Raw genomic sequence first — 25,783 nt, 5'->3', positions numbered from 1 at the left:
CAAGCCCCTAGCAGAAAGGACCTTTGTTTAACTTATTACTGTGCCCCCACTGCCTAGAACAGCACCGGGAGTTTAGCAGGCACCTAGAAAACCTTCGTCGAATGAATGAATGATGAATCCAATTTTCTATGCCCTAAATATAAATATTATGAGAGCCCATGTATCACTAAGTTCTAGTTGCTTTCAAAACACACAAACAACAAAGCAAGTTTTAGAAAAGATCTGTCTACATAAAATGATATGTATTTTAGCAACTTCTGTGTGTATTTTGGAGACATTTTACTTTTTTTAGCATGCCAGTACTTTGATTTCATTCTACTTAATGACAGCTTCAGTTATTTTTGAAAATGCATGGAGCCCAGGCACGGTGGCCCATGCCTGTAATCCCAGCACTTTGGGAGGCCAAGGCAGGCAGATCACTTGAGGTCAGGAGTTCAGGACCAGCCTGGCCAACATGGCAAAACCCCGTCTCTTATAAAAATACAAAAATTAACCAGGCATGGTGGTGCACACCTGTAATCCCAGCTACTCAGGAGGCTGAGGCAGGAGAATCACTTGAACCTGGGAGGCAGAGGTTGCAGTGAGCTGAGATCATGCCATGCACTCCAGCCTGGGAGACAGAGGGAGACTCAAAAAAAAAAAAAGAGAGAGAGAGAGAATCCATGTGATTGCATTTCTAAAGTCTAAACATGTTGTCTATTTACTTGTAGATGGAGAGCATCCCAGCTCATCAAGAGCATTCCTGCCTCAGACCTGCCCCAGGTCAGGGCAAAGGTTGCAGCCATGGAAATGCTGAAGGGTCAAAGGGCTGACCTCGGGCTCCAGAGGGCCTGGGAGGGCAACTATCTTGCTTCAGTAAGTCCAAAGGAACAAAGTGAAATCTACTCCTACTTCCTCTACAGAAAAAAGAAAAGAACATTTCTCCAGAGAATTTGCAGAAAGGATAAAACACCTTTAGAAACTAAATAATTTCTATGAGATACTAAAACATTTGATTGCTTCTAAATGTACAGTATTTGATGTTTGTCCCATTTTAAAAAGGGTTCTCTGTGTTGTATCCATATATATTAAATACACTGTATAACCTGGCCTTTGACACTTAAACCTTTCCTTATATCATTCAGTGATGATTTTTAAATTACTATCTTTATATTAATTATTCCCAGACCTACACTTTTTCCTCTCTCCCATTCCTTATTTTACAATTTTTATAGGATCTTTGATGTTACAACAGCCGTTAGTAGCTTACCATCTGGGGTGAGGAGATAAAGAGCGCATGTGTGAAACTATATAAGGATAGTTATAAAGCAGTACACTGAAAGACTGCCTTTCCTTCTACAATGCTCAGCATACTCATTTTGTCTTGTTTCCTTTTTCTTTCAGAAGCCAGATACACCTCAGACCTCAGGCACTTTTGTCCCTGTTGCTAATGAATTGAAACGGAAGGACAAATACATGAATGTCCTCTTTTCCTGTCATGTCCGTAAGGTAAGGCAAGCTTGAACCAGATGATCTTGGAAAGGAAAGACTGATTCAGATGAAACTCACTTAAGTAAGCCTGTAATAAAACATAACAGTAGGTACATAACTAGCTTTATCATCAGTGCACTAGACCTGTCTGTGCTGAAGCATTGTAGGAATGGCTGAGGTGACTACAACTTTACAGTTAGGCTATAAAGCCTTCTTTAGGGAAGTGATAACCATTTCCTTTTTTTTTTTTTTTTTTTTTTTTGAGATGGAGTTTTACTCATGTTGTCCAGGCTGGAGAGCAATGGCGCAGTCTCGGCTCACTGCAACCTCCACTTCCCAGGTTCAAGTGATTCTCCTGTCTCAGCCTCCCAAGTAACTGGGATTACAGGCATGCACCACCACGTCTGGCTAATTTTGTATTTTTAGTAGAGACACAGTTTCACCATGTTGGTCAGGCTCGTCTCAAACTCCTGATCTCAGGTGATTCACCTGCCTCAGCCTCCCAAAGGGCTGGGATTCCAGGACTGAGTCACCATGCCCAGCCAATTTCTTTTTAAAACTAGAAGGAAAAAAAAACTAGATAGCAGGGACCTCTTTGAAGTCAGGGATTTGTATTTCACTGCATGTGTATCTTTCATAGCAGCTGTATGTATATCACTGCATGTGTATCTTTCACAGCAGCTGTATATCTGCTTTATATTTAATGGTCATTTAGTACTTTTTATACCTACATTATTTCTTTTTTTTTTTTTTGAGATGGAGTCTTGTTCTTCGCCCAGGCCGGACTGCCCCAGTGCAATCTCGGCTCATTGCAAGCTCCGCCTCCCGGGTTCACGCCATTCTCCTGCCTCAGCCTCCTAAGTAGCTGGGACTACAGGCGCCCGCCACCACACCTGGCTAATTTTTTGTATTTTTTAGTAGAAATAGGGTTTCACCGTGTTAGCCAGGATGGTCTCGCTCTCCTGACCTCGTGATCCGCCTTCCTCAGCCTCCCAGAGTGCTGGGATTACAGGCGTGAGCCACTGCACCCGGCCTATACCTACATTATTTCCATAAAACAGGGTTTGGGAGAGGAAGAACTGAGTTTAAAAAAAAAGGAATAGGGCATATTGAGATTTGGAAGGTGAGGGAAAAGTTACATGCTGTGAATGTATTTACTTGTCTCATGCAGGATACTTGGGCTGCTATTTACCTGAAGATGATAGCAGTTGGGCAAATGGAAGTTGGGAAATGGAAGGCAAAGGACGTAGATAGTCTTAAAAAAAAAAAAAACCTTAAAATACTTGTTTAGAAGAACATAGAACAATTGAAATTATCATTAAAAGAGTATTTTGTAGAATTATCCAAATACATTTTAAAATATTAAAGAAATTGTAATTTTTTTAAAATATTGACTTGGTTGATCCAAGAAGAGACAGTAACATAAATATGGCAATAGACAAAGGAGGAATTAAGAAAATTATCAAAGAATTACCTCATTACAAAGGCCCAAGTTTAGGTGATTTTACACGTGCTTCATTTCAGATCTTTTAAAAAATAATAATTACGGTATTATTCAGATCAAAATAATGAAGTATGATTTTTCAGCTATAAAAATTTGGCAGTCTTTAAAGTGTGGATAATAACCAATGTTTGTAAGGATATAAGAAGACATTTTTGGTAGGAGTATAAGATATAGTCTAAAAATTTAGAGTGGACAATTTGGCAATATCTATCAAAATTTAAAATTCCCATACCACTTAATCTAAGAATTCCACAACTCATATTTACCCTACAAATATATCTGCACAGATACCCAGAGAGAAAGATGTACAGGTTTGTACATTGTAACAGCCAGAAAAACTGGAAAAAACGTGAATATGTATCAATAGGTAATTAGATTAATCAATTGTATATGTATACAGTAATATACAGTGATATTATTTAAATGAGTGGGAGGCCAGACGTGGTGGCTCACGCCTATAATCCCAGCACTTTGGGAGGCTGAGGCAGGTGAATCACGAGGTCAAGAGATCAAGACCATCCTAGCCAACATGGTGAAACCCCGTCTCTACTAAAAATACAAAAAAAATTAGCTGGGTGTGGTGGCATGCACCTGTAGTCCCAGCTACTCAGGAGCCTGAGGCAGGAGAATTGCTTGAACACAGGAGGCGGAGGTTGCAGTGAGCCGAGATCGTGCCACTGCACTCCAGCTGGGCAACAGAGCAAGACTCCATCTCAAAAAAAGAAAAAAGTGGGAAAAAGATATATGTGGGGAGAAAAGGACAAAATATGTGAAACAGTGGTTTTCAAGACAGTGGACATCAAGCAAGGAAAGACAGTGTTCCCTGAAATATGAAGAAAAAAATGAGGTGATGAGCCCTGCAATTTGCCAGTTTTCTGTCTTGAGAGACTTTCCAGTCCCAGGATGAGCAGGCAGGGAAGCCCAGGCAGAGCCCAGTAGACAAAGACAAAGCTTTTCAATAGTGAGAGAGCGACTAAGGCAGCTAGAATTTGCAGAGCAGAGTATCAGAGAGGAGAGAGTTGCACAGAGAGAAAACTCTAAAGATCTGTAGAGGGTTCACTTTGTTCATCTGAGTACTGATCAGCACATACATATGTGTGTATGAAGAAATAACTCAAGGCTGGGAAACAGCACCCCAAAAGGATTATAGGCAACAATACCCAGTACTCACACAGGGTTGCAATTAGTGCCTGTTCACACCAGCCAGATTGGAAAACCTTGTGATTTATGAGGCACTGAATAGAGCACTGACAAGAGACTGCCTCAGTAGAGGGTTATAACTAGCCCTTGACCAAACACTGTTCTGATCCTACCTAATAAATCTTGAAAGCACAACCAGAGATGATCAAACTGTTCCCAAGTAACCTAACCAGAACAAAGCTCAAAAATGTTTATAGGAATACAAAAATATCCCGCTCACAGAAGGTAAAATTCACAACATATGACATCCACTCAAGTTTCCAAGCATACGAGAGACTACAACTCATAAGGAGAGAAAAATTAATCATTCAAACTGACCCAGAACTGATATAGATTATAGAATTAACAGACAAGGTCATTAAAATAATTATTATGATTATATTCCATATCTTCAAAAAGCTAGAGGAAAGATTGAACATGTTAAATAAACACATGGAAGATTTTTTTAATGACCTGCATGAAGTTGTAGAGATGAAAAATACAATTTCTGGGAGGAAAAAACATACTCAATGGGATTATCAGCAGATTAGTCTCTGCAGAAGAAAAACTAGTGAATTTGAAGATACAGCAATAAAAACTACCCAAAATTAAACACAGAGAGAAAAATAAAAGGCTAAAACAAAGCATCAGGAAGTTGTTAGATAACTTCCTGTGGCCTAATAGAGGAGCAGTTGAAGTCTCTGAGGGAGAGGAGAAGAGAGAAATGAACAATATTTTCTAAAATAATGGCTGATATTTCCCCAAAATTTAATGAAATGTTAAACGCACAGATCCAAGAAGCTCAACAAACACTAAACACAAGAAACATGAAGTAAACTATACTAAGGTAAATTGTGATTAAATTGCTCAATACCAGTAATAAAGAGAAAAAACACACAGAGGAACAAGGAAAGGATGCATCCAATTTCTTGTCAGAAGCAATGCAAGTAAGGAAACACTGGAGTACTTTAAAGTACTGGTGAAAAAACAACAACAACTTAGAATTCTATACCCAGCAAATATATCTTTCAGAAACCAAAGTGAAATAAAGACTTTTTCAGACATATCTGAAGATAAACACTATAGGAAATATTAAAGGAAGTCATCTAAACAGAAGGAAAATTATACTACATGAAAATGTGGACATGCACCAAAGAATGAAGAGCAAGGGAAGTGGTAGCTACATAGACAAATACATGTCTTTTCTTACTTAAATGTCTTTAAAAGATAATTGACTGTATACCAATATTTATGGCAGCATTATTCATAATAACCAACAGGTGAAAGCAATTGAAGTGTCCATCAATGGATGAATGAATAAAGAAAATGTGGTATAGACCAGGCATGGTGGCTCACACCTGTAATCCCAACACTTTGGGAGGCCGAGGCGGGTGGATCACTTGAGGCCAGGAGTTCGAGACCAGCCTGGCCAACATGGTGAAACCCCGTCTCTACTAAAAATACAAAAATTAGCCGGACGTGGTGGTATGGGCCTGCAGTCTCAGCTGCTCGGGAAGCTGTGGCATGAGAATCACTTAAACCCAGCGGGTGGAGGTTGCAGTGAACTGAGATCACACCACTGCACTCTAGCCTGAGCAACAGAGTAAGACTCTGTCTCAAAAAAAAAAAGAAAAAGAAAATGTGGTATAGCCATACAATGGATAAAAAGCCATAAATACATGCCACAACCAAGGTGAACCTTGATATTATACTAAGAGAAATAACCAGATACAAATGGATAAATATTGTATGATCCCACTTCTATAAGGTACCTAGAATGATCTGATTCTTAGAGACAGAAAATAGAATGGTAGTTCTAGGGGTTGGGGAAAGAGAGGACTGGGGAGTTATTGTTTAATGGGTATAGAGCTTCAGTTTGGAATGATAAAAGTTCTTGAGATAGATAGTGGTGATGGCTGCATAACAATGTGAATGTGCTTAATGCCAATGAAGCATTGACCTATACACTTAAAAATGATCCAAATCGAGAATTTTGTTATGTGTATTTTGCCGGAATTTTTTAAATGAAAAATCACAATTGGCTACTTAAACGGAAACAATGATAAAGTAGCGTAGAGTTTATAATATATGTAGAAGTAAAATTTATGATAACAATAGCACAAAGATGGGGGAAATGGAAATATACTATTGTATGGTTTTTATACCATAAAGTGATATAATGTCAGTGACTGTGATATGTTATAAATGTATTCTGCAAATCCTAGAAGAACCACTAAAATGGCAATACAAAAAGTTATAACTAATAAACCAACAAAGGAGAAAAATGAAATTATTTTTTAAAAATCTCAATGCAAAAGAAGCAGAGAAATGTGGAAAAGGGAACAAAGAGCAAATGGGACAAATAGAAAACAAATTGAAAATGATAAACTTAAACCTAACTGTACTGATAATCACATTAAATGTCAATGGTCTAAACACACCACAATTAAAAGGCAAAGATTATGGCTTCTTAGCATGTGGATGTGTGCACCAACCCCAAAGCTCTCCAAACCCCATAATTTTGAGTTTATGGTGGTTGTATTACACAGGCATGGTTGATGAAATCATTGGCTATGTGTAATTAACTTAATCTCCAGTCCCTCTCCCTTCCATGAAGCTTAAGGGGTGGGGCTGAAAATTCCAACCCTCTAATCATGCCTTGGTCTTTCTCGCAACCAGCCCCAATCCTGAAACTATCTAGGAGCTTCTAGTCACCAGTTACCTGATTAGCAGATAGAAACTCTTATGTTGGGAATCTGGGACTAAGACTAAATAAATATCATAACAAAAGGTGATTCTGTAACGTCTATCACTCATAAAATCACAGGAGTTTTGAGAGATTTGTGTCAGGAACTGGGATGATGAGCAAATATATATATATTTCTTATATCACAATCAGTGTTTGAACAGTATAAGGAAGAAGAAAGAGGTCAACTCAACGTGATAGAGGCCTGTTTTTTTGTCTTGTTTTTTTGAGACAGTCTTATTCTGTCACCCAGACTGGGGTGCCATGGCACAATTTCGGCTCACTGCAACCTCCGCCTCCTGGGTCAAGCGATTCTCTTGCCTCAACCTCCCCAGTAGCTGGAATTACAGGTGCACACCACCATGCCTGGCTAATTTTTGTATTTTTAGTACAGACAGAGTTTTGCCATGTTGGCCAGGCTGGTCTCAAACTCCTGACCTCAAGTGATCTGCCCGTCTAGGCCTCCCAAAGTGCTGGGATTACAGGCATGAGCCACCTGCCCAGTCATCAGTGTGATAGAGGCTTTTTAACAAAATAGAGAGCAGCTGGTTACAGTTAGAATGAAATAAATGTCATCAAGGAAGGACTGCTGGCAGTATCTTGGGGTGGGTTACCACACTCCAGAGTTTAGTTCTGAACTCTGAGATTTAGAAACTCTATTTTATAAGTATACCTAGAGTTGATCAGACTATCAAGAAAAGACTTTTGCTAACCAGATTCACACACCCACGCAAGAAATGTATAAGCTATAATGTCAGTTTGTAAATATAACAAAGGAATGTACCATGTCAGTGAGTCCTCATATTCACTCTCTAGTATACTTTAGTACCAAGCGGCTGGGAAATCAAATTAGTAATCAGAGCAGTTGATCAAAGACAGTAGGATGGTTTTAAGAATTAGGTCATTTACTAAAGAAACCCTTGATGTCTCTATCTTTCCAGCAATGACAATTTTATGTCTGACAGAGAACATGTCTTTACCTGGGTCCTGCTGGATTAAAAACTGAAGCATTCTTATTCATGTCCCTGTATTTCCAAGTTCAAAGCAAAATACTCTTTGTTCACCCTGTAGCTTAAATACGACTTTAGAAACTGTTCAGTCCCAAGGCTATGCCAAGGTAAACTTGATAGGATTTCAGTAAAGCCCTCTTCTTTATGCTTAGATTCTCTTTGAAACAGCCACTTTCCATTAACCACGTTACAAAATGTCCTTTGAGGTGAAAGACTTCTGTAAATAGCTACTTTCACCATAATGTGTTTTCTCCTTGTCTGCCTCTCCAGATGAACTTTTATCTGTGGCCCCCGTGGTACTGACTAAACCTAAAGACAGAGATCACTTGTAGTGTTTAGGGAAAAACAAATGTTAGGAATTTTTTTCTTTGGTTGAAGATTTTAGTTTTGGATAATAGAAGAAACAAGATGAGGGTTTATCTAATGCTGAGTCTATAATCTAGTTTTTCTATTACTGTATGAATTTAAGTGGAAGAAAAGAGTGCTTTTATGCCATAATTATAAGTCTGGAATTTCCATCTATATGTAGAATTTTTTCCTTTGCCATTTTGATATAGCTAAATTAATGCAATCTAAGGCTTTTACTTTGTTACCTGATGTCCTTCCCACTCAATTCATATTTTGAGGATAATTTAAGCTGCTGAAACAGAAGGTAAAGATTTGCGATGTGTTCTCTTTAGAAATTACATTTTTTGCATATAAAAATGTAATATTTCCAAACAGTGTTTTCATACAGTTGCTGCTTTGAGGTTTTTGTTTGTTGTTTTTAGATTAACTCGGGAACATATAAAAAGGACATGGGACCTACTTATTTCGACTCTGGAATGACCTTATGAAATTATGTAACAAGTTTTTTTAAATCATATTCTTTTACCCTACACTCATATGTTTTTCAACATGATTCCACGAAAGATGACGTGCATGACTTTTACTTATTATTGTTTCCTTTCTTTCATATATATATATATATATATATATTTTTTTTTTTTTTTTTTTTTTTTTTTTTTTTTTTACAGAGAGGGTCTTCTTCTGTTGCCTAGGCTGTCACTGCAGCCTCAAACTCCTGGGCTCAAGCAATGCTCTTGCCTCAGCCTCCCAAGTAGCTGGGATTGGCTATTATTCAGTGCCTATTTCAGATATTCTCTATGAACTCTAAGACTGATACAAGTGATAGTAAGTGTTCTTCAACATGGGTTTTACAGAACCAGTGTTCTATTGAATATTAGTAGGTGCTGAAAAAGGGTTTCACAGTTAAACGTATTTTGGAAATACTGGGTTAAACATGCTCTTTAAGTGCAGAATTCTCAGAGCCTTTAATATATTCGTGGGATGTGAATATCCCTAGTGGAGGCTGTGGTTTGCAGTATTTCTCAAACCAACTTACCCATGGAACCCTTACTTTCACAAAACCTCACATAAGGCTGGAACAGAACAGCTTGGAAAAATGCTGCTATGGAAGCTCTTCACTCACTCTGTTCCAAGTTTTCTGACGAGTGCCAATCCTCTGTTGTAGCAAAAACTGTTGCTACGTAAAGTTTTTTGACTGAGGGTAATAATTATTCCACCATATAGATTCTATTTTACTCTTTAATTCCAGACACCATTTTTGTCAAGTTGAAGATTGAAAAAATGTGCTTTGGTTATAAAGGAAATGCTTAGAGAATTGACTGATTTCTAAAACTATGAGGCAAAGGGTAGAAGATTGAATAAAATTCAAACTAAAATTTTAATTTTAGTTTGCTGTATCCTCCCTATAGCAATATATCCTGCTATGTTCCATCCTGCCAATCTTAATTTAGTTAGCTAAATAGCCTACCGAAGCTAACCAAGTTTTCAAATTGATCTCTAACTTCTTTGTTTGCATCTTGGAAATAAGAATTTGAAAGAGGGAATGGGGGATATGGATCACAACTATGCCTTCTTTTCTAGTTGAGGAGGGCGTTTTAAGTTTTTGTTTGTTTGGTTTGCATTCTTTTTCCTTCTAGTTACTGAAAAACATGACATCGTAGTGGTTCAAAAATTTTTAGTGCTAGGTACATTGATTAAAATAGTATCCAACTCTAGCTGGATGTGGTGGCACATGCTGGTAGTCCCAACAACTCACTGCGTGAGCCACTACACTCTATCTTGGGTGACAGAGTGCGACCCTCATCTTTTTAAAATACATATGTGTTTATTACCCAAGTCTAAGTAGCTAGGTACTTACTTATAAAATGTCCTGTGGTTAATTCTGCTCTTAGGAAAAGATTTACCTGAACATGTGAATCTTCTCTGAATTTACCTGAACATGAGCCTCTATCTAATAAAGTAGCATTCTACACACACACACACACACACACACACACACACACACACACACACACAAAATTTCTCCCAATCTCATTATCTAGTTTATTTTCTTTATATCATTATATGAAATTATTTTTACTTATTAGTTTCCTATCTGTCTCATCCCTATATACTAGTCTGAGATTCTTATTATAACCAAGGGCTTCATATTATTTCTTTGTATAATTGGGTTATTTGCCTTTTAGTTATTGATTTCTATTAGTTCTCTACATAGTCCAGATACAAGTCCCTTTTCAGATGTATGATTTTCAAAGTTTTTCTCCCATTCTCTGGATTTGCCTTTTTACTTACTTGATGGTGTCTGAGTTACATATGTTCAGTCCTTTAATTCTATGGTTTTCTTGTTTTCCATGTTCAGTTGTAAAATTTCAATTGCCAAATTCCACAAATCTGGGCACAACTACTCCTTTTAAATCCTTATTGCATCCAGTAGAGTGGCCATACATGGTTCATATCTATTAAAGAATTTGTCTTCACAATCAGCCAACTTGATTTCATTATTGATGAGATACTATGATTTACTGGTTTGTTCTCTTACAGGTAAATCGATTTAGTAAGGTGGAAGACAGAGCAATTTTTGTCACTGACCGTCACCTATATAAAATGGATCCCACTAAACAGTACAAGGTGATGAAGACTATCCCTCTATACAATGTAAGTCCTCTGTGCTTCTCTCTGGATAAAGATTCTTAACCTGGTGCTCATGGACCACTAATAGGTCAATAGACTGAAGCTCTTTGGAGCTTTAGGATGCCCATGAATTCCTGAAATTTTATGTGTCATATGTTTTGTAGAAATGTACAGTTTTCTAAAAGGAGGATCCAAAGTTTCCAAGAGATAAATGCAGACGTTTTTTAAAGTGTAAGGACTACGGATTCTTTGTGATCTTTCTCTATTCCTGATCCACTGCTTAAGTGCACTGGTGTATAATGCATTTTCTTATTTGTTTTCATAAGGTTTGTTTTTATATGGAAATGGAATTAGGTAGAAAATCGGTAGGGGATTACTTAAAATATTACTTTTTCTCTTTTAAATGTAAAATGTATGCTGCTTCCAGAATTCTCTTCACCATATATTTGATGCATATTTAGTTGTTGATTGTGTGATCTCTGGTGTAAGTCCACTTTATTGTTCACTATAACCATATGGTTTTCTAATTTCATCATCATTTTTCATTTGAAATATGAAATTTCGTGGGTATCTCCTTGAATCTCAATACGAGTTTGTTTATTTGTTTGTTTGTAATTTGTCCTTCTTAACAGAGTCTGCTTTACAAGTGACTGTTTATTCTGATTCTTCGGAAAGATCCTACCAGAATATGGGATCTTTTCATGTGTCAGGTGATTTTCCTCTGTTAGTTCTTGAAAAAGGAAGACTGTGTTTGTCTAATACTGGGAACTATGAGGAGTATTACTTAGAGATTATTTTAAATCCTTTTGGTTGCTGCAAGAGGCAATAGGAAACATATTGTTTTACAGTTTTATTTTGCTAAGTCAGGGGTCCTTTTAGTTATAAGGTACAAGGAAGACAAGCTATTCCTGGCTTTGCTGAAGGCTTTAGAATGATTTAGACTATGGGGTGGAGATCTGTCTTCACTATGCACCCCTCACCCAACCCCCTCACACACATACCTTTTTTCCTTTCAATAGAAAGGCCAATAGATTGCAACTAAGGCTAAAATGATATTATAAGACACTCTTTTTTATTTTATTTTGTTTTATTTTATTTTATTTTATTTTATTTTATTTTATTTATTTTTTAGACAGTCTCACTCTGTCCCCCAGGCTGGAATGCAGTGGCACCATCTCAGCTCACTGCAACCTCCACCTCCCAGGTTCAAGTGATTCTTGTGCCTCTGCCTCCCGAGTAGCTGGGATTATAGGCGCACGCCACCATGCCCGGGCATTTTGTATTTTTAGTAGAGATGAGGTTTCACCAAGTTGACCAGGCTGGTCTCAAACTCCTGGCTTCAAGTGATCCACCCGCTGTGGTCTCCCAAAGTGCTGGGATTACAGGCGTGAGCCACCACACCCAGCCCTAAAACACTCTTGATTATATATAGTCTTCTTATATATAGACTTACAATCTTCCATTGCAGCCACAGTTTAAGCCTAATAACCCTCCAGTCTTAAAGTAGGAGATGAAGGTAGATGAGACAGGAAATCAAATTTTGTCAAAGTCTAAAGAAGTGTGAAACCAAAAATATTAATTGTGGTATGTGTTTTGTTCCTTTTCCTTGCTTTCTATTAAGGGGAGATTCATCAGGCACATGATATAAATTCAATAAATAGTTAGACAGCTCTTGGAACCGAAGTTGTTTTCCCTTGTTCACGTCGACTGTTTTGTACTTATAGTCACTGTTTCCCTTTATCTTCATCATTATCATTGTTAATTGTTCTTAATAATATCATGACATCATAAAAACTAACAATGTTTAACTACTGTAGTAAAGGTAAAACGTCAATGGGATGGATACACCCTGTTGCAGATGCTGTCAGCACCCTGCCCATACCGTCTTGTATTCCCATACCATATTTGTGCATACCAGCCTAATTGCCAGCAGCCAGTGTCTTTGTCAAAAAGCTGCCCTCAGGCCACCAGACCCACTTTGCCCTCACTCACAGAGGGCTGGAAGTGCCTACGCACTCATTGTGTGATGGGTGTGGGGTATAAATACTCCATCTCCATCACTCATTGGCAAAGACAATTCCAGGCTGTTTCACACCATTTCCTAGAGCTTCCCTGCAGGAGTAAACTTGCCGACAGTGGTGGCTGCCTTCTCTCCCCACTCCCTTGCCAGTGTCCCTGAACCTCCCAAATCAACTCTGTATACTCATCAGCCTTTGTCTCAGGGTCTGCTTCTGGGTGGAACTAACTTCAGAAGGGCAGCCATCTTTTCAGAGGGAGCAAGTTCGATGTGATGGGGAACTTCCAACTAGACCTATCATTGTTTTTAAGTCTGAAGCAAGTATGTCAAAATATTAAGTATGGATGATAGGGCATGAGTATTTGTTATATTATTTATACTTTTCTGTATGATTGAAATATTTTGAAATTAAAAACAAAGTTTAAGATATGATGATGCTAATAATAGTGTTGGAGAAGCTGGGAGAGGATGAAGGAAAGTGATTTCAATTTTAACCATATTGAGTTTGAGGTTTTGGTGAAACTTACAAGTATACTTTCCGTAGATAGTTGGGAGTCTAATCGTAGAGAGGGGGAAAGAATTCATCACTTAAAATTTAAGAGTGGACCCATGTATAGTTGGAGGCTGAAATTATGAGTCAAGAGAGAGAAAGGGGGTGAATTATTCAAAAACATCCACAGTTAAATGGTGGGAAAAAGAGAATCACTGAAGGAAATGGAATAAAAAGGAAATTTCTTTATGGTTCTCCATTTTCTCATCTCTCTTTTAATGGACTAAATGAGCTCTAATTTCCCTTCAGTTCTATACTTTTTAAATTCTAGGAAAGAAAAAACTATGAGAACATCATGGTTCAAAATCAAATTGGAAAGTTTTCAGAAATAAGAGTAGTCAATAAAAACATACAGGGCATAGCTAAGGGCGTCCACACTTCTCTCATTCTCCACCTTTCATTTCTCCTTCTATAGAGGCTCCTTTCCTGTTTTAGTTATTCCTTTCTTGCTCCAAGGACAGACTGTGAGCTCATTCTCTCTTAAGTAATGTTTCTTTGCCACCTACCCCCCGCTCGAGACGGAGTCTTGCTCTGTCACCCAGACTGGAGTATAGTGGTGCCATCTTGGCTCACTGCAACCTCCACCTCCCGGGTTCAAGCAGTTCTCCTGCCTTAGCTTCCTGAGGAACTGAGATTACAGGCGCCTGCCACCATGCCCAGCTAATTTTTTTTTTTTTTTTTTTTTGTATTTTTAGTAGAGACGGGGTTTCACCAGGCTGGTCTTGAACTCCTCACCTCGTAATCTGCCCGCCTCGACCTCTCAAAGCGCTGGGATTACAGGCATGAGCCACCACACCCGGCCCCATTTTTTAATTTAGTGAAGGTACATAGGGTAGTAAGGGAATCAAATCCCATGGAAAGCCAGGAAATGCTACCATTCAGGTTTTAAGGCAGCTTTAAGGGACCATGCTATCGTTTAGCCTCCTCCACAACCTGAGTTTTGCATTTCTACCATTCTTTCTCTTTTTCTCTTTGTCTGTCTTCTTACTCGCAGTTACTTCTTTCTTGCCAGACAGCATGGGTCAGCTTTAGGCTAAGGTCTGAGTCAGCCAACTCAGCAAACCATTAGAGTTTCATCTTGCAGTAACATATTGAACACAGTGTCTCAGATAGGGCCTCACCATAGCAACCAATGCTGGGTGATCCAGATCGGTACTTTTGTTCATGCCAAATGCTTGCAAATCTATGCATAGTCTTTCCTTACTTTTTCTGGTATGGCATGGATAATTCCTACTCATTTTGGGGTATAACTGATCCCTCCTCCCTCCACTATTTATGACTGTCATCCTTAAGCCCAAGCCACATTTGGACCTTGGTCACAGATCACGCTGAATATTGGGGTGGGTCACTGAGTTTTCCCAGAAGAAAGGAGCATCAGAAGAGAAGTGCTTCAAATAGGCCAGGCTGGCCAGGCATCCTAGGTCCTTGAATCTTCCCAGCTACTCCCCCTCCAATTGCCAGCATCCCAGTCTTTGTCAAACAGGACCTAAAATTGTGCTCATGAATCTCCAGGATGGGTGAAATGTCAGCTGATGTTGCAACTTGGCAGTATGTCTAATAATTCCTGAACGTAGTCTTCATGAGTGCTTTCAGCAGAAAGTGGTTCCTCTGTTTCCTTAACTCCCTCCAGCCACGCACTATGGGACCAGTATTTGCTGTTTTCCTAATGCACTATAAAAAATACCCACCCAATTCCACTATCCTTACATCTCCTAATGCATTGAACTTCTATAAATCAGCAACTAACTTTAACCGGCACACCAGCCATCTCCCATGGGTCACCAGTAGATAGGTTAAGTAACATCTTCCTCCCTGCAGACCATGAACTGCTGGTTTTTCACACTGGGTGGAGTGATCCTCGTTTGCCCCTCCTTGCGAAGGTGCTGCAGCCAATTGCACACCCCCTCTTGAGAGTTGCTTTTTGCAGCATCCTGGTACTCATTTCTTCCTGCTAGGTTTTGAGTTGCAATGAACAGAGACTTAAGGGACCTCAAGTAGATAGGAGGTGGGAGATTTTAAATTGCATCTGGGTCAGAGAGAGTGACAGTCTAGAAATTACCTTCTTTGGGATTTTAGGCAGTTATACATCAGATCATCTGATCACACCCTCAATAACTAAACCATTCAATTCAGATAATTACTAAGTGTTCATTACGTGCCAGCCACATACATATTAGGAACACAGAGGTATCAAAACAGGCAAAATCTCTGCAGTCTTGGAATTTACATTCCAATAGTGAAAAGTATATGTGTGTATATGTATATACATACATGCATGATGTGGTCCATAGAAGGGGATAAGAGAAAAAAATAAAATCAGGAAAGAAGATAGAACGTGTGAGGGGTGTGTAATTTTAAATAGGGTGACCAGGCCTCACTGAGAAGTTGACATTTAAGCAAAGACTTGAAGGAATTAAGGAATGAACCATATGTGTACTTGGTGGAAAGTATTTTAGACAGAAGGAACAGCAAAGACACAGAGACGTGAGCAGGGAGGAAGGAGCCTTCTGTGGGGGCTGGAAATGTGTAATAGCTTGATCTGGTGGGGGTTTCACAGATGTATACATTTGTAAGAACTCATCAAGCTGTTTACTTGAGATTTGTGCACTCTAGGGCATGCATGTTATACCCTAATAAAAATGGGAGGAGAAAGAGAAGAAAAAGAAGAAGAAAGCAAGCTATCTATGAAGGGGGATAAGAGGAGGATGTAAGTAAAGAGGAAAGTGAAGCAAATTAGGTAAATGATGACTGAAGCCTGGGGAGATTTCAGCATACTTAAAGAGAGGGGTGTGTGAAACACTAGAGTGAAGAGCTCTTCATTGTACCTATAGGTATATACCCCTTTGTGTTCCTAATATTGATTGTATGTACTTTTTCTTATTTATTCCAAGATCAGTTTTGCTGTAGGTCTGTCTCTCTTACTGATTTTGTGATCTTATCATTTACCTCTGCTCTTATTTTTCCTTCTTCATTCTTTAGGTTGTTCTTTTTCTAGCCTTTTTAGTTGGGAGCTTAACTGTTTTGTTTTTAAATTTAGTCTTAAAAATTCATTGAATTTGTAAATTTGTATTTAAGAATGGCTTGAGCTGAACTTCACATGTGTGATACTACCTTTGTTGTTCAGTTTTAATTATTTTGTGATTTCCATTGTGGGTTCCTCTGTAAGCCATGAGTAGTTTGGTAGTATGTTTTTAAATTACTACATAAATAGTAATTTGTGGTACATGTGCTTTTGTGTTCTACGCGGGGAGATCATGTTTCCCTGTTGCTCTTCAGTGCCATATTGGTCATAAACCGAGTGTCCATAACCGCCTCTGGATTCTCTGTTCTATTGGTCTGTTAGATATCCTCGTGCCAATTACTGTTTTGATTACTGTTGGACAAAGGTATTATGAACCCAAAAATTACAATAAATTCCCAGATACCCTCCTTTCACTCTTACCTCTTCCCAACATAGCACTCTCATTTGCCACAACCATACGAAGGGAAAAAGAGCCGGGGATGGTGGTAAAAGGAATTCTGCCAGAAAGGACAGCTTCCTATTTGCCTATTTATATATATATAAATATGCAGCCGCCACTCTGCTCCAGAAGGTTTGGGCCATGTCTGAATCCAGGGGGCCAAAGCTTTGGATTTGCCTAGAAAAATCAGAAGTCTGCATTTTATGTAAAATCTCCTAATTGTTAAGTAGTATGAACTAACTTTAAAACGCCTTGCAAGCCAAATAAACATGTCTATAGGCCATATTCAGCCCCGGGTTTCCAGTCTGCTACCCTTATTAAAAGAGGGCTTGTTGTTTGTTATTTGAAACGAGCTATAACCAGACTCCTTGGCCTCCTCCATGCCAAACTTTAAAAACTCTAAAATCTATGTTATGTGTTATTCTAGACTTTATGGAGCAGAGATAGACACCATTTCTCACTCACTTATAAGGAGCTATAATTGGGTGCAAGCTTTAGGAGAATATATTTTCTACTTCAGTTAGCAAGTAAGGAAGGGAATAAAGGAAATCTCTGATAAGTAGATGTTTCCTAACTTGAGAGCATTCTGTTCCCTCAGAGTTCACTACTAATTCTATCCCTCTAACTTTTTATTATGAAAAATTTCAAACTTACAGAGAATTTGAGAGAATAGTACAGGGAACACCCTTGTGCCCCACACCTATATTCACTAAGGGCTTACTTTTTGCCATTATGTGTTTTATTTCTCTTTCTCTCTTGTGACACTTCATCCTTGAAATACACGTGTGCATCTCCTAAGAATAAGGACATTCTCCTTCATAACCACAATACCATTTTCTTATCTAAAAAAATTAATATTTCTATAATATCATCTCATATTCAGTACATATTTAAATTTCCCCAGTTGTTCAGACTGCCTTTTTTTTTTTCTTTTTTTTTCTTTTTTTTTTTTTTTTTGAGAGACAGGTTCTCGCTCTATTGCCCAGGCCGGAGTGCAGTTGCGCGATCATAACTCACTGCAGCCTTAAACACCTGGAATCAAGCAATCCTGTCTCCTCAGCCTTCCAAGTGGCTAGAACTGCAGATGCACACCACTACTCTTGGCTAAACTTTGAAAATATTTTTGTAGAGACGGGGTCTTACATTGCCCAAGCTGGTCTGGAATTCCTGGCCTCAGCCAATCCTCCTGCCTCAGCCTCAAATCCCCAAGTGCTGGAATTACAGGCATGAGCCACGCCACACCTGGCCAAAGACTGCCTTTTAAACCTGTTTTTTTAATAACAGAATTCTATGTAGGTTCATATTTACATATCTAGAAGTAAAATTATTCCATCATATGGCACTTGGTAGTTACATCTCTGGTCGTTTTAGTCCACACTGCACCTCCATTCACACATACCCCTACTCTTTTTTTTCCCATCATATTGACTTTTTAAAACCGCTTTCTTGAGGTATAATTCACTGTTACAGACTGAATTGTGTTCCCCCAAAATTTGTATATCAGAGTCCAAACCCCCAGTACCTCAGAATGTGACTGTATTTGGAGATAGAGTCTTTAAAGTGGTAATTAAGTTAAAGTGGGATCATAAGAGTGGGCCCTAATCCAGTAAGACTGGTGTCTGCCTCAAAGGAGATTAGAACATAGGTACAGAGGGAAGGCCATGTAAAGACATAGAGAAGACAGCCATCTACAAGGCTAGGAGAGAAGCCGTCAGAAGAACAACTCTACCGGCCGAACGTGGTGGCTCACGCCTGTAATCCCAGCACTTTGGGAGGCCCAGGCAGGCAGATCATGAGGTCAGGAGATCAAGATCATCCTGGCTAACACGGTGAAACCCCGTCTCCACTAAAAATACAAAAAAATTAGCCGGGCGTGGTGGCAGGCAACTGTAGCCCCAGCTACTTGGGAGACTGAGGGAGGAGAATGGCGTGAACCCAGGAGGCGGAGCTTGCAGTGAGCCGAGATCGCACCACTGCACTCCAGCCTGGGCAACAGAGCAAGACTCCATTTCAAGAAAAAAAAAAAAAAAAGAAGAACAACTCTACCAACATCTTAATCTTAATTTTAGACTTCCAGCCTCCAGAACTTCAAGGAAATAAATTTCTGTTGTTTTAGCCACCTAGTCTGTGATACTTTGTCATATCATCCTTAGCAAACTAATGTGTTTACATACCATAAAATTTTCCCATTGTAAGGTGTAGTTATTTTTAGTAATTTATGCAGTTGTGCAATGATCACCTAATCCAGTGTTAGAACATAACTAGGCTGGACGTCTGTAATCCCAGCACTTTGGGAGGCCAAGATGGGAAGATTGCTTGAGCCCAGGAGTTTGAGACCAGCCTTGGCAAAATAGTGAGACACCATCTCTACAAAAGAAAAATGAAAAAGAAAGAAAGAAACAGATCTGAGTACTAGATGTGCTTGTTGCTACTGGGGATTCATTTCTTTCAGGTCCTCTCAGCTGGCATAGCACAGAAATTAATGTGTATAATCTGTGTATATACACATATTTATAAATATTTTTATATGTGACCACCTTTATATGAAGTTAAACATGAGTTTATATTAATGTCTCTCACTCTAGTCCATGACCACATTAATCATTCTAGCCTTCCCCCATTGCTTATCTTTAAATTCCCTGTCCAAAAGTGAGAAAACTGGCTTGCACCATCTACTGTCCATTTACCTAATTGTTCATTTCCAGTATCCATGCATGGCAGTATCAGAATTGTTAACCTGTACCCTGTGAGGCACAACTTTATCAAATGGAGTACAGTGCTACGTGTACTTCCTTTTTCCTTTAGTCTTACACACTCCACTCATTTCCAAAGTTACCTAGGTCAGCACCTTTTCCTCCCACCCTCTTCAGTGAGATTGTTTCATACCTTTTTTTTTTTCTTGAGATGAAATCTCGCTCTGTCGCCCAGGCTGGAGTGTAATGGCGCAATTTTGGCTCACTGCAACCTCCACCTCCCAGGTTCAAGCAATTCTCTGCCTCAGTCTCCCGAGTAGCTGGGATTACAGGCGCCCGCCACCATGCCCGGCTAATTTTTGTGTATTTTCAGTAGAGACGGGTTTCACCATCTTGGCCAGGCTGGTCTTAAACTCTGGACCTCATGATCCACCTGCCTTGGCTTCCCAAAGTGCTGGAATTACAGGCATGAGTCACTGTGCCTGGCCCATACCTTTTAATATAGGTAGATTGTCTTGTCACATTTTTGCATTCCTACGTGAAATCCCCCAACCTCCTAATTTTTTTTAAGTTGCCCACATTAAGGTTCACTCTTGATGCTGTTGAGTTCTGTAGGTTTTGGCAAATGTATAGTGTCATATATCCACCATTACAGTATCACACAGAACAGTTTCACTGCTCTAAGGATCCTGTGTGCGTAACCTGTTCATTCCTTTCCCTCTTTCCCCTGAACCCACAGGAACCACTAATCATTTTACTGTTCTACAGTTGTGCCTTTTCTAGAATGTCATATAATTAGAATCATACAGACTATAGCCTTTTCAGATTGGCTTCTTTCACTTAGCAGTAGGCCTTTAAGGTTCCACCATGTCTTTCCATGGCTTGTTGGCACATTTTTTTTTTAGTCAAGAAATAGTTCATTATATGGAGGTGCCATAATTTGTTTCTCCATTCACCTATTGAAGAACATCTTGATTGCTTCCACTTTTTGGCAACTATGAATAAAGCTACTATAAACATTTGCAAGCAGGTTTTTTGTATGGACACAAGTTTTTAAATCTATTGAGTAAATAGGAGTGCTATTGCTCAATCCTGTAATAAGACTAAATTTAGCTTTATAAAAACTGCCAATATTTTCCAAAGTTGCTGTATCATTTTCCATTTCCACCAGGAATGAATAAGAGTTTCTGTCACTTCCCATCCTCACCAGTATTGGATAGTGTCTTTTTTTTATTTTATTTTAGCCATTCTAATAGGTATGTAGTTATATCATGTATTTTTCTCTTATCCTAAAATACATAACTCAGTACACACTGGATTATCAGTGAATCTTTATGAGAACCATCTCTCCACTCTTTGTCATTAGTTGGTTTGTTTTCAGGAAACAAAGCTTGATCTTTATGTAAGCCTAAGCAAACATAATTAAAAGATGAATTTGGCACTTTTTTCCCCTCTTCCATTAGCAAGAATTATTCAGTCAATTTACCATTTAATGATGGTTCTAGTCACTCACACAGGAAAGGTCAAAACAGGAAATCGTGATAGGTTTTTGAGTCTCTTTTCAGCAAACACTGTTCTCACAAATGGCATGGTCATATAATTATAAACAACATGAAACATTAAGTTACAGGTGACCCCTTTCTATGTATAAATATTGCACACTAAGGTTAAGGTTTCAGCCAACTGGAATCTGCATTATTGTCAAATTAGCGTCATCCCCTTTGAGTCACTATGCTATATTTGTATGTAATATTGAATTAAAGCATTAGTTCTAAAATTGTTAAGAAAGGTTAAAATTTTTACAGGAACAGTAGCGTTAGAATTTGAATGTTTTTTGAAGCTGGGGAACTTGTGGTTGCTGAGGCTTGATATGGAAAACAGAAGCAAGAAATAGCCTATATAATTAGCAATGTTGTGTCCAAAGCTTTGATCACAATCTCTTTGAAAATCATGCTAGAGATCAGTATAAATTGGTGGGAAAGATTGCTCCCCATGGCTGAAGCATGTTGCTTGAATAAATGCACTTCGGCCACTAGAGTTCATGTGGACATTAGTCCTCCCAAACCAGCATCCATGGAACCGGTTGCCAAGATTGAGTTTAATTTGCGTAAACAAAAAATCTGTTCGCCAGTTTTCAGTGAGATCACATAAACCAAAACATAATAGCCTTACCTCAGCTAGAATTCTTCTTACCCTTCTTTTGTTGTTGAGTCGTGTTAGTTTTGCCTGAGTGTTTGGTCTGAAGAATGTTTGAATCTGTCTATTAATGTTGTTTTGATATAGTCCCTTTTTATCAGTATGGGCTTGATGGCTAAGGAAGCAGCCAATTAATTACACCAATACCTCCTTTAGTTCTGTGGAGAATATGAAGCAAGCAGGGGAGAGAAAAGAGACAATTATCTGAACTGATGTGACTGTTTTGTAAAGGTAAATGGACTGTAATTATGCCAGACTTCATGCTTTATTGCTCTATTTGACGTGACTTGCTGGAAAGATATCATTTCGTTTGGAAGATGGATTGTCCTTGTAATGTGTACAGGGTGAACCCTGCTGAAATCCATCCGCCCGCCGGTCTGCGCCCCATCACCATTTCTAAAGCACCCTACCCTCGTGGCAGTGTCCCAAAGGAAGGGGTTTCCATGGTAACCTCAATGGAGGCAGTCAGCTGACGTCTGGCACCGCCTGTGCTGGTGTGCGCTAGCCTGTTCACTCCCTCGGCCCTCCCTCAATCCTTTAAACTATATTTATTAGTTCTCTTTAATGGAAAGCATATAATCCCTTAATGTCAGACCCTGAGTGGCACTCAGCTTTATTAATTTATTTAGGTAATAAATTTACCTTCCTAATTAATTCTCAGCAGTCCTGGGAGCTGTATTATTTTGAACATCTTGCGCAATGTTTATAGTTCCGCGTGTTATAACAAAGAGAGTCACTTAGCAAAATTAGATATTTGGAAACCTCTCTTCTTAGAAAGAAAGTAATGTCTATATTATAGAGAAATTTAGAAAAATACAGATGTCAAAGTTTCAGTTTAATTTTTCAAGAAATTTTTTTCTTATTCCGGTGGCGTTGGCAATGAAACAATCTTTCCCCTGCCTCTTATCATTTCTTTTTAGCACTCAATGACTTTATTATTGGATTTGAGTGAGCCACGTGGTTTTAAAATACTTCTAAGAAATGTGACGACTAAGCCACATCCTCTCTCTTTTTTTTGTTAATAAGAGAGAAAGAAGTCAGAATTTCAGAGCTCCCCTATTGATGATTTTCCTGACATGTGTTCAGAAGCAAACGCCTTTTGTTACGCCGGTTAGAGACAGCTGCTTATGACAAACACTACTAAGCAAACTGTTTTTTTTAAATGTGTTTTTCCTTACATGTGCAAAAATCTGACTGATAAGCAAACCGATTTATAATATCAAAAGTCACTGCTTTTGGGCACAAAGTAGAGTCAATTTTCATCAGTACTGTACTGGGAAATTCAATTTCATATGTAAAAGATGTCTCAAAGCAATGTCTGAAAGCACCAAGCACTAGGACCAATTTATGACTCCTTTAAAAAGCTATCTTGTTAAAGAAACACAATGCCTTTTAAGAACTAAAATGTAAGCAAATTAGTACGGTACCACCTTAATTTATCCAGAGGTCAGATTGCTAGAAGCAAGATGGCTTTAAAACAAAGCCATACACGGAGATGTACATATTTTTTAAATCTCTACATTTGCAGAAATAGATGTTGCTAAGCTGAGGCAATAATAGGCTTTCTTTAGACAGCTGTCTTTATCAGAGCTCTCTTTTATTCAGTAAACATTTTGGAGCACCTCCCATGTGCTGTGCATTTGGCAGGCACTGGCAGTGCAAGCATACATCACATAGCCTCTGCCTACAAGCCTTGTGGACCCGTGGGAGAGGCAGGGAAGCCACCAGCCCGTCGGCACAGTGCCTAGGTTGCTCACTGTGGCAGCCCCGTAGATGCACAGCACAGTAATACCTTGCTGTCAAGAGAAAACCAGTGCTCTGAAAGGTGAAGCAATCTGCCCAGGTCACAGAGCTCACCAGGAGTGGAGCTGGGCTTCACCCTTAGTGTTTGTGACCTAGCCCTTAATCCCAAGTGTGTTTGACCTAGGCCAGTTCCAGCAGCCATCTGCTACCTGCCCCTCCCTTTGACAGATGACACATGAAACTAAAATCCTATTTGGGGCCCAGAGCAGTGGCTCACACCTGTAACCCTAGCACTTTGGGAAGCTGAGGCAGGCAGATCACCTGAACTCAGAGAGTTCAAGACCAGCCTGGGCAACATAGTGAAACCCCATCTCTACAAAAAATACAAAAATTAGCCAGTAGTCCCAGCTACTCAGGAGGCTGAGGAAGGACAATTGCTTGAGCCCAGGAGGAGGAGGTTGCAGGGAGCCAATATCACACCATTGCACTCCAGCCTGGGTGATAGAGCAAGACCCTATTTTAAAAAAAAAAAAGTCCTGTTTTAAGAGGAAAGAAATAACAGAACTAACATTCATCGCATGTGTCATGCCAGGTGTTTCTTAAATGATTTACCCAGACTATATCTCGATGATTGTAAGAATCCTGGGCAGGAAGTCTTATTTTATAGATGAAGAAATAAATTCTCAGAGAAGTTGACCACTAGTGCAATGTTTCAGTGCAGGTTCTTCTAATCTCAAAGCCAGAGGTAGCCACAAAATTAGGTATCTTTCTACCTAACTTAATTGCCAAAGTTGCTCTCTTTCTCTCTCTCATTTTCTTTATTTATCTATGTAAGTCTTTCTTACATTAATAATAGTTTTCTAAAATAGTTCGCCTTAACCTTTTGAAGATTAGTGACTTGTAGGCCCGCAGGAAACTGAATAATCAAGATGAGAATGTGTGTATTGGCCCTGGTCTGCATATCAAGAGCTCCAAAGGTATGTCATTAGGATACAAAAAAAGGCTGGGCCTGGTGGCTCACGCCTGTAATCCCAACACTTTGGGAGGCTGAGGCAGGCAGATCACTTGAGTCCAGGAGTTCAAGACCAGCCTGGCTAACATGGTGAAACCCCATCTCTACTAAAAATACAAAAATTAGCTGGATGTAGTGGCACGTGCCTGTAATCCCAGCTACTCAGGAGGCTGAGGCAAGAGAATCGCTTGAACCCGGGAGGTGGAGGTTGCAGTGAGCCAAGATCACAACATTGCACTCCAGCCTGGGCAACAAGAGCAAGACTCTGTCTCAAAGAAAAAGAAAAAAGAAAAAAAAAAAAAAAAAATATATATATATATATATATGTATATACACACATATGTGTATATATAAAAGCAAAACAAGAAAAAGAAAATGTCTTCATTTCTTTTAAGGGGGAAAAAAACAGCACCTTTGAAGAGAGCTGTCACGTTATACTTTTATTTGTACTGTTTGTTTCTCTCAATTGCAATCCTGCCTCCTCAAAGAAGAAAAGGTACTACAGTCTCAAGAAGGCCAGAAAAAATATAGTGGTTTTACTGTTAACCTGCTATTTAGAAGACCTGATTTTTATTTTATTTAGTTTTCACTTTTAAAGCCAAATAAAAAGTGTTAGTATGTTGATAGTCTAACTCAGGGGTTCTCAACTGTAGCTGCACATTAGAATGACCTGGAGAGTTCTTAAAATTTCTGATACCCAGGTCATACTCCAGATCAATGAAATCAAATCTCTGCTGGTAGACCTAGGCATCAGCATGTGTTAAAGCTCTCCAGGCCAGCCAGGCGCAATGGTTAACACCTATAATCCCAGCACTGTGGGAAGCCAAAGTGGGAGGACCACTTGAGCCCAGGAATTCAATACCAGCCTGGGCAACATAGCAAGACCTTGTCTCTACAAAAATAAAAAAAATAAAAAATAAAATAAAGCTCCCTAGGTGACTGCACTATGCAGCCAGAGATGAGAACCACTTACCTAACTATTCTGTTCCCCAAATTTTTTCACTTTTGTTGTTTTGGCTACTTCTTGGAAACATCTGTTAAAAGTTGGACTTGCCCCCAAATTCAATTCTGCCATTAGAGTTTTTTTTTTTTTTATCACTTATGTATATGTGTGTGAGAGAGAGACGGAGAGACACAGAGTGCTAAGGTCTGAATGTGTTCCCCAAAAATTCCTATGTCAAAATCCTAACCCCCAATGTGATGGAATTCGGAGATGAGACCTT

At 39.0% G+C, this 25,783-nt stretch overlaps 1 protein-coding gene across 1 annotated transcript in view; it reads left to right on the top strand.

Annotated features, from left to right (window-relative positions):
* Positions 1–25,783, top strand: part of MYO1D (myosin ID) — a 377,798-nt gene that overhangs the window by 213,565 nt on the left and 138,450 nt on the right. The window contains exons 18-20 of the mRNA XM_005583409.4: positions 711–855; positions 1,384–1,488; positions 10,799–10,912. Coding sequence (XP_005583466.1) covers positions 711–855; positions 1,384–1,488; positions 10,799–10,912 — 364 coding nt within the window. The remainder of the gene's footprint in view (positions 1–710; positions 856–1,383; positions 1,489–10,798; positions 10,913–25,783) is intronic.

Source organism: Macaca fascicularis, chromosome 16 (assembly GCF_037993035.2).
Source record: "Macaca fascicularis isolate 582-1 chromosome 16, T2T-MFA8v1.1".
Lineage (NCBI taxonomy): Eukaryota > Metazoa > Chordata > Mammalia > Primates > Cercopithecidae > Macaca > Macaca fascicularis.
Note: the sequence above shows the minus strand (reverse complement) of the source record. Positions and strands in the feature narration are given on the sequence as shown.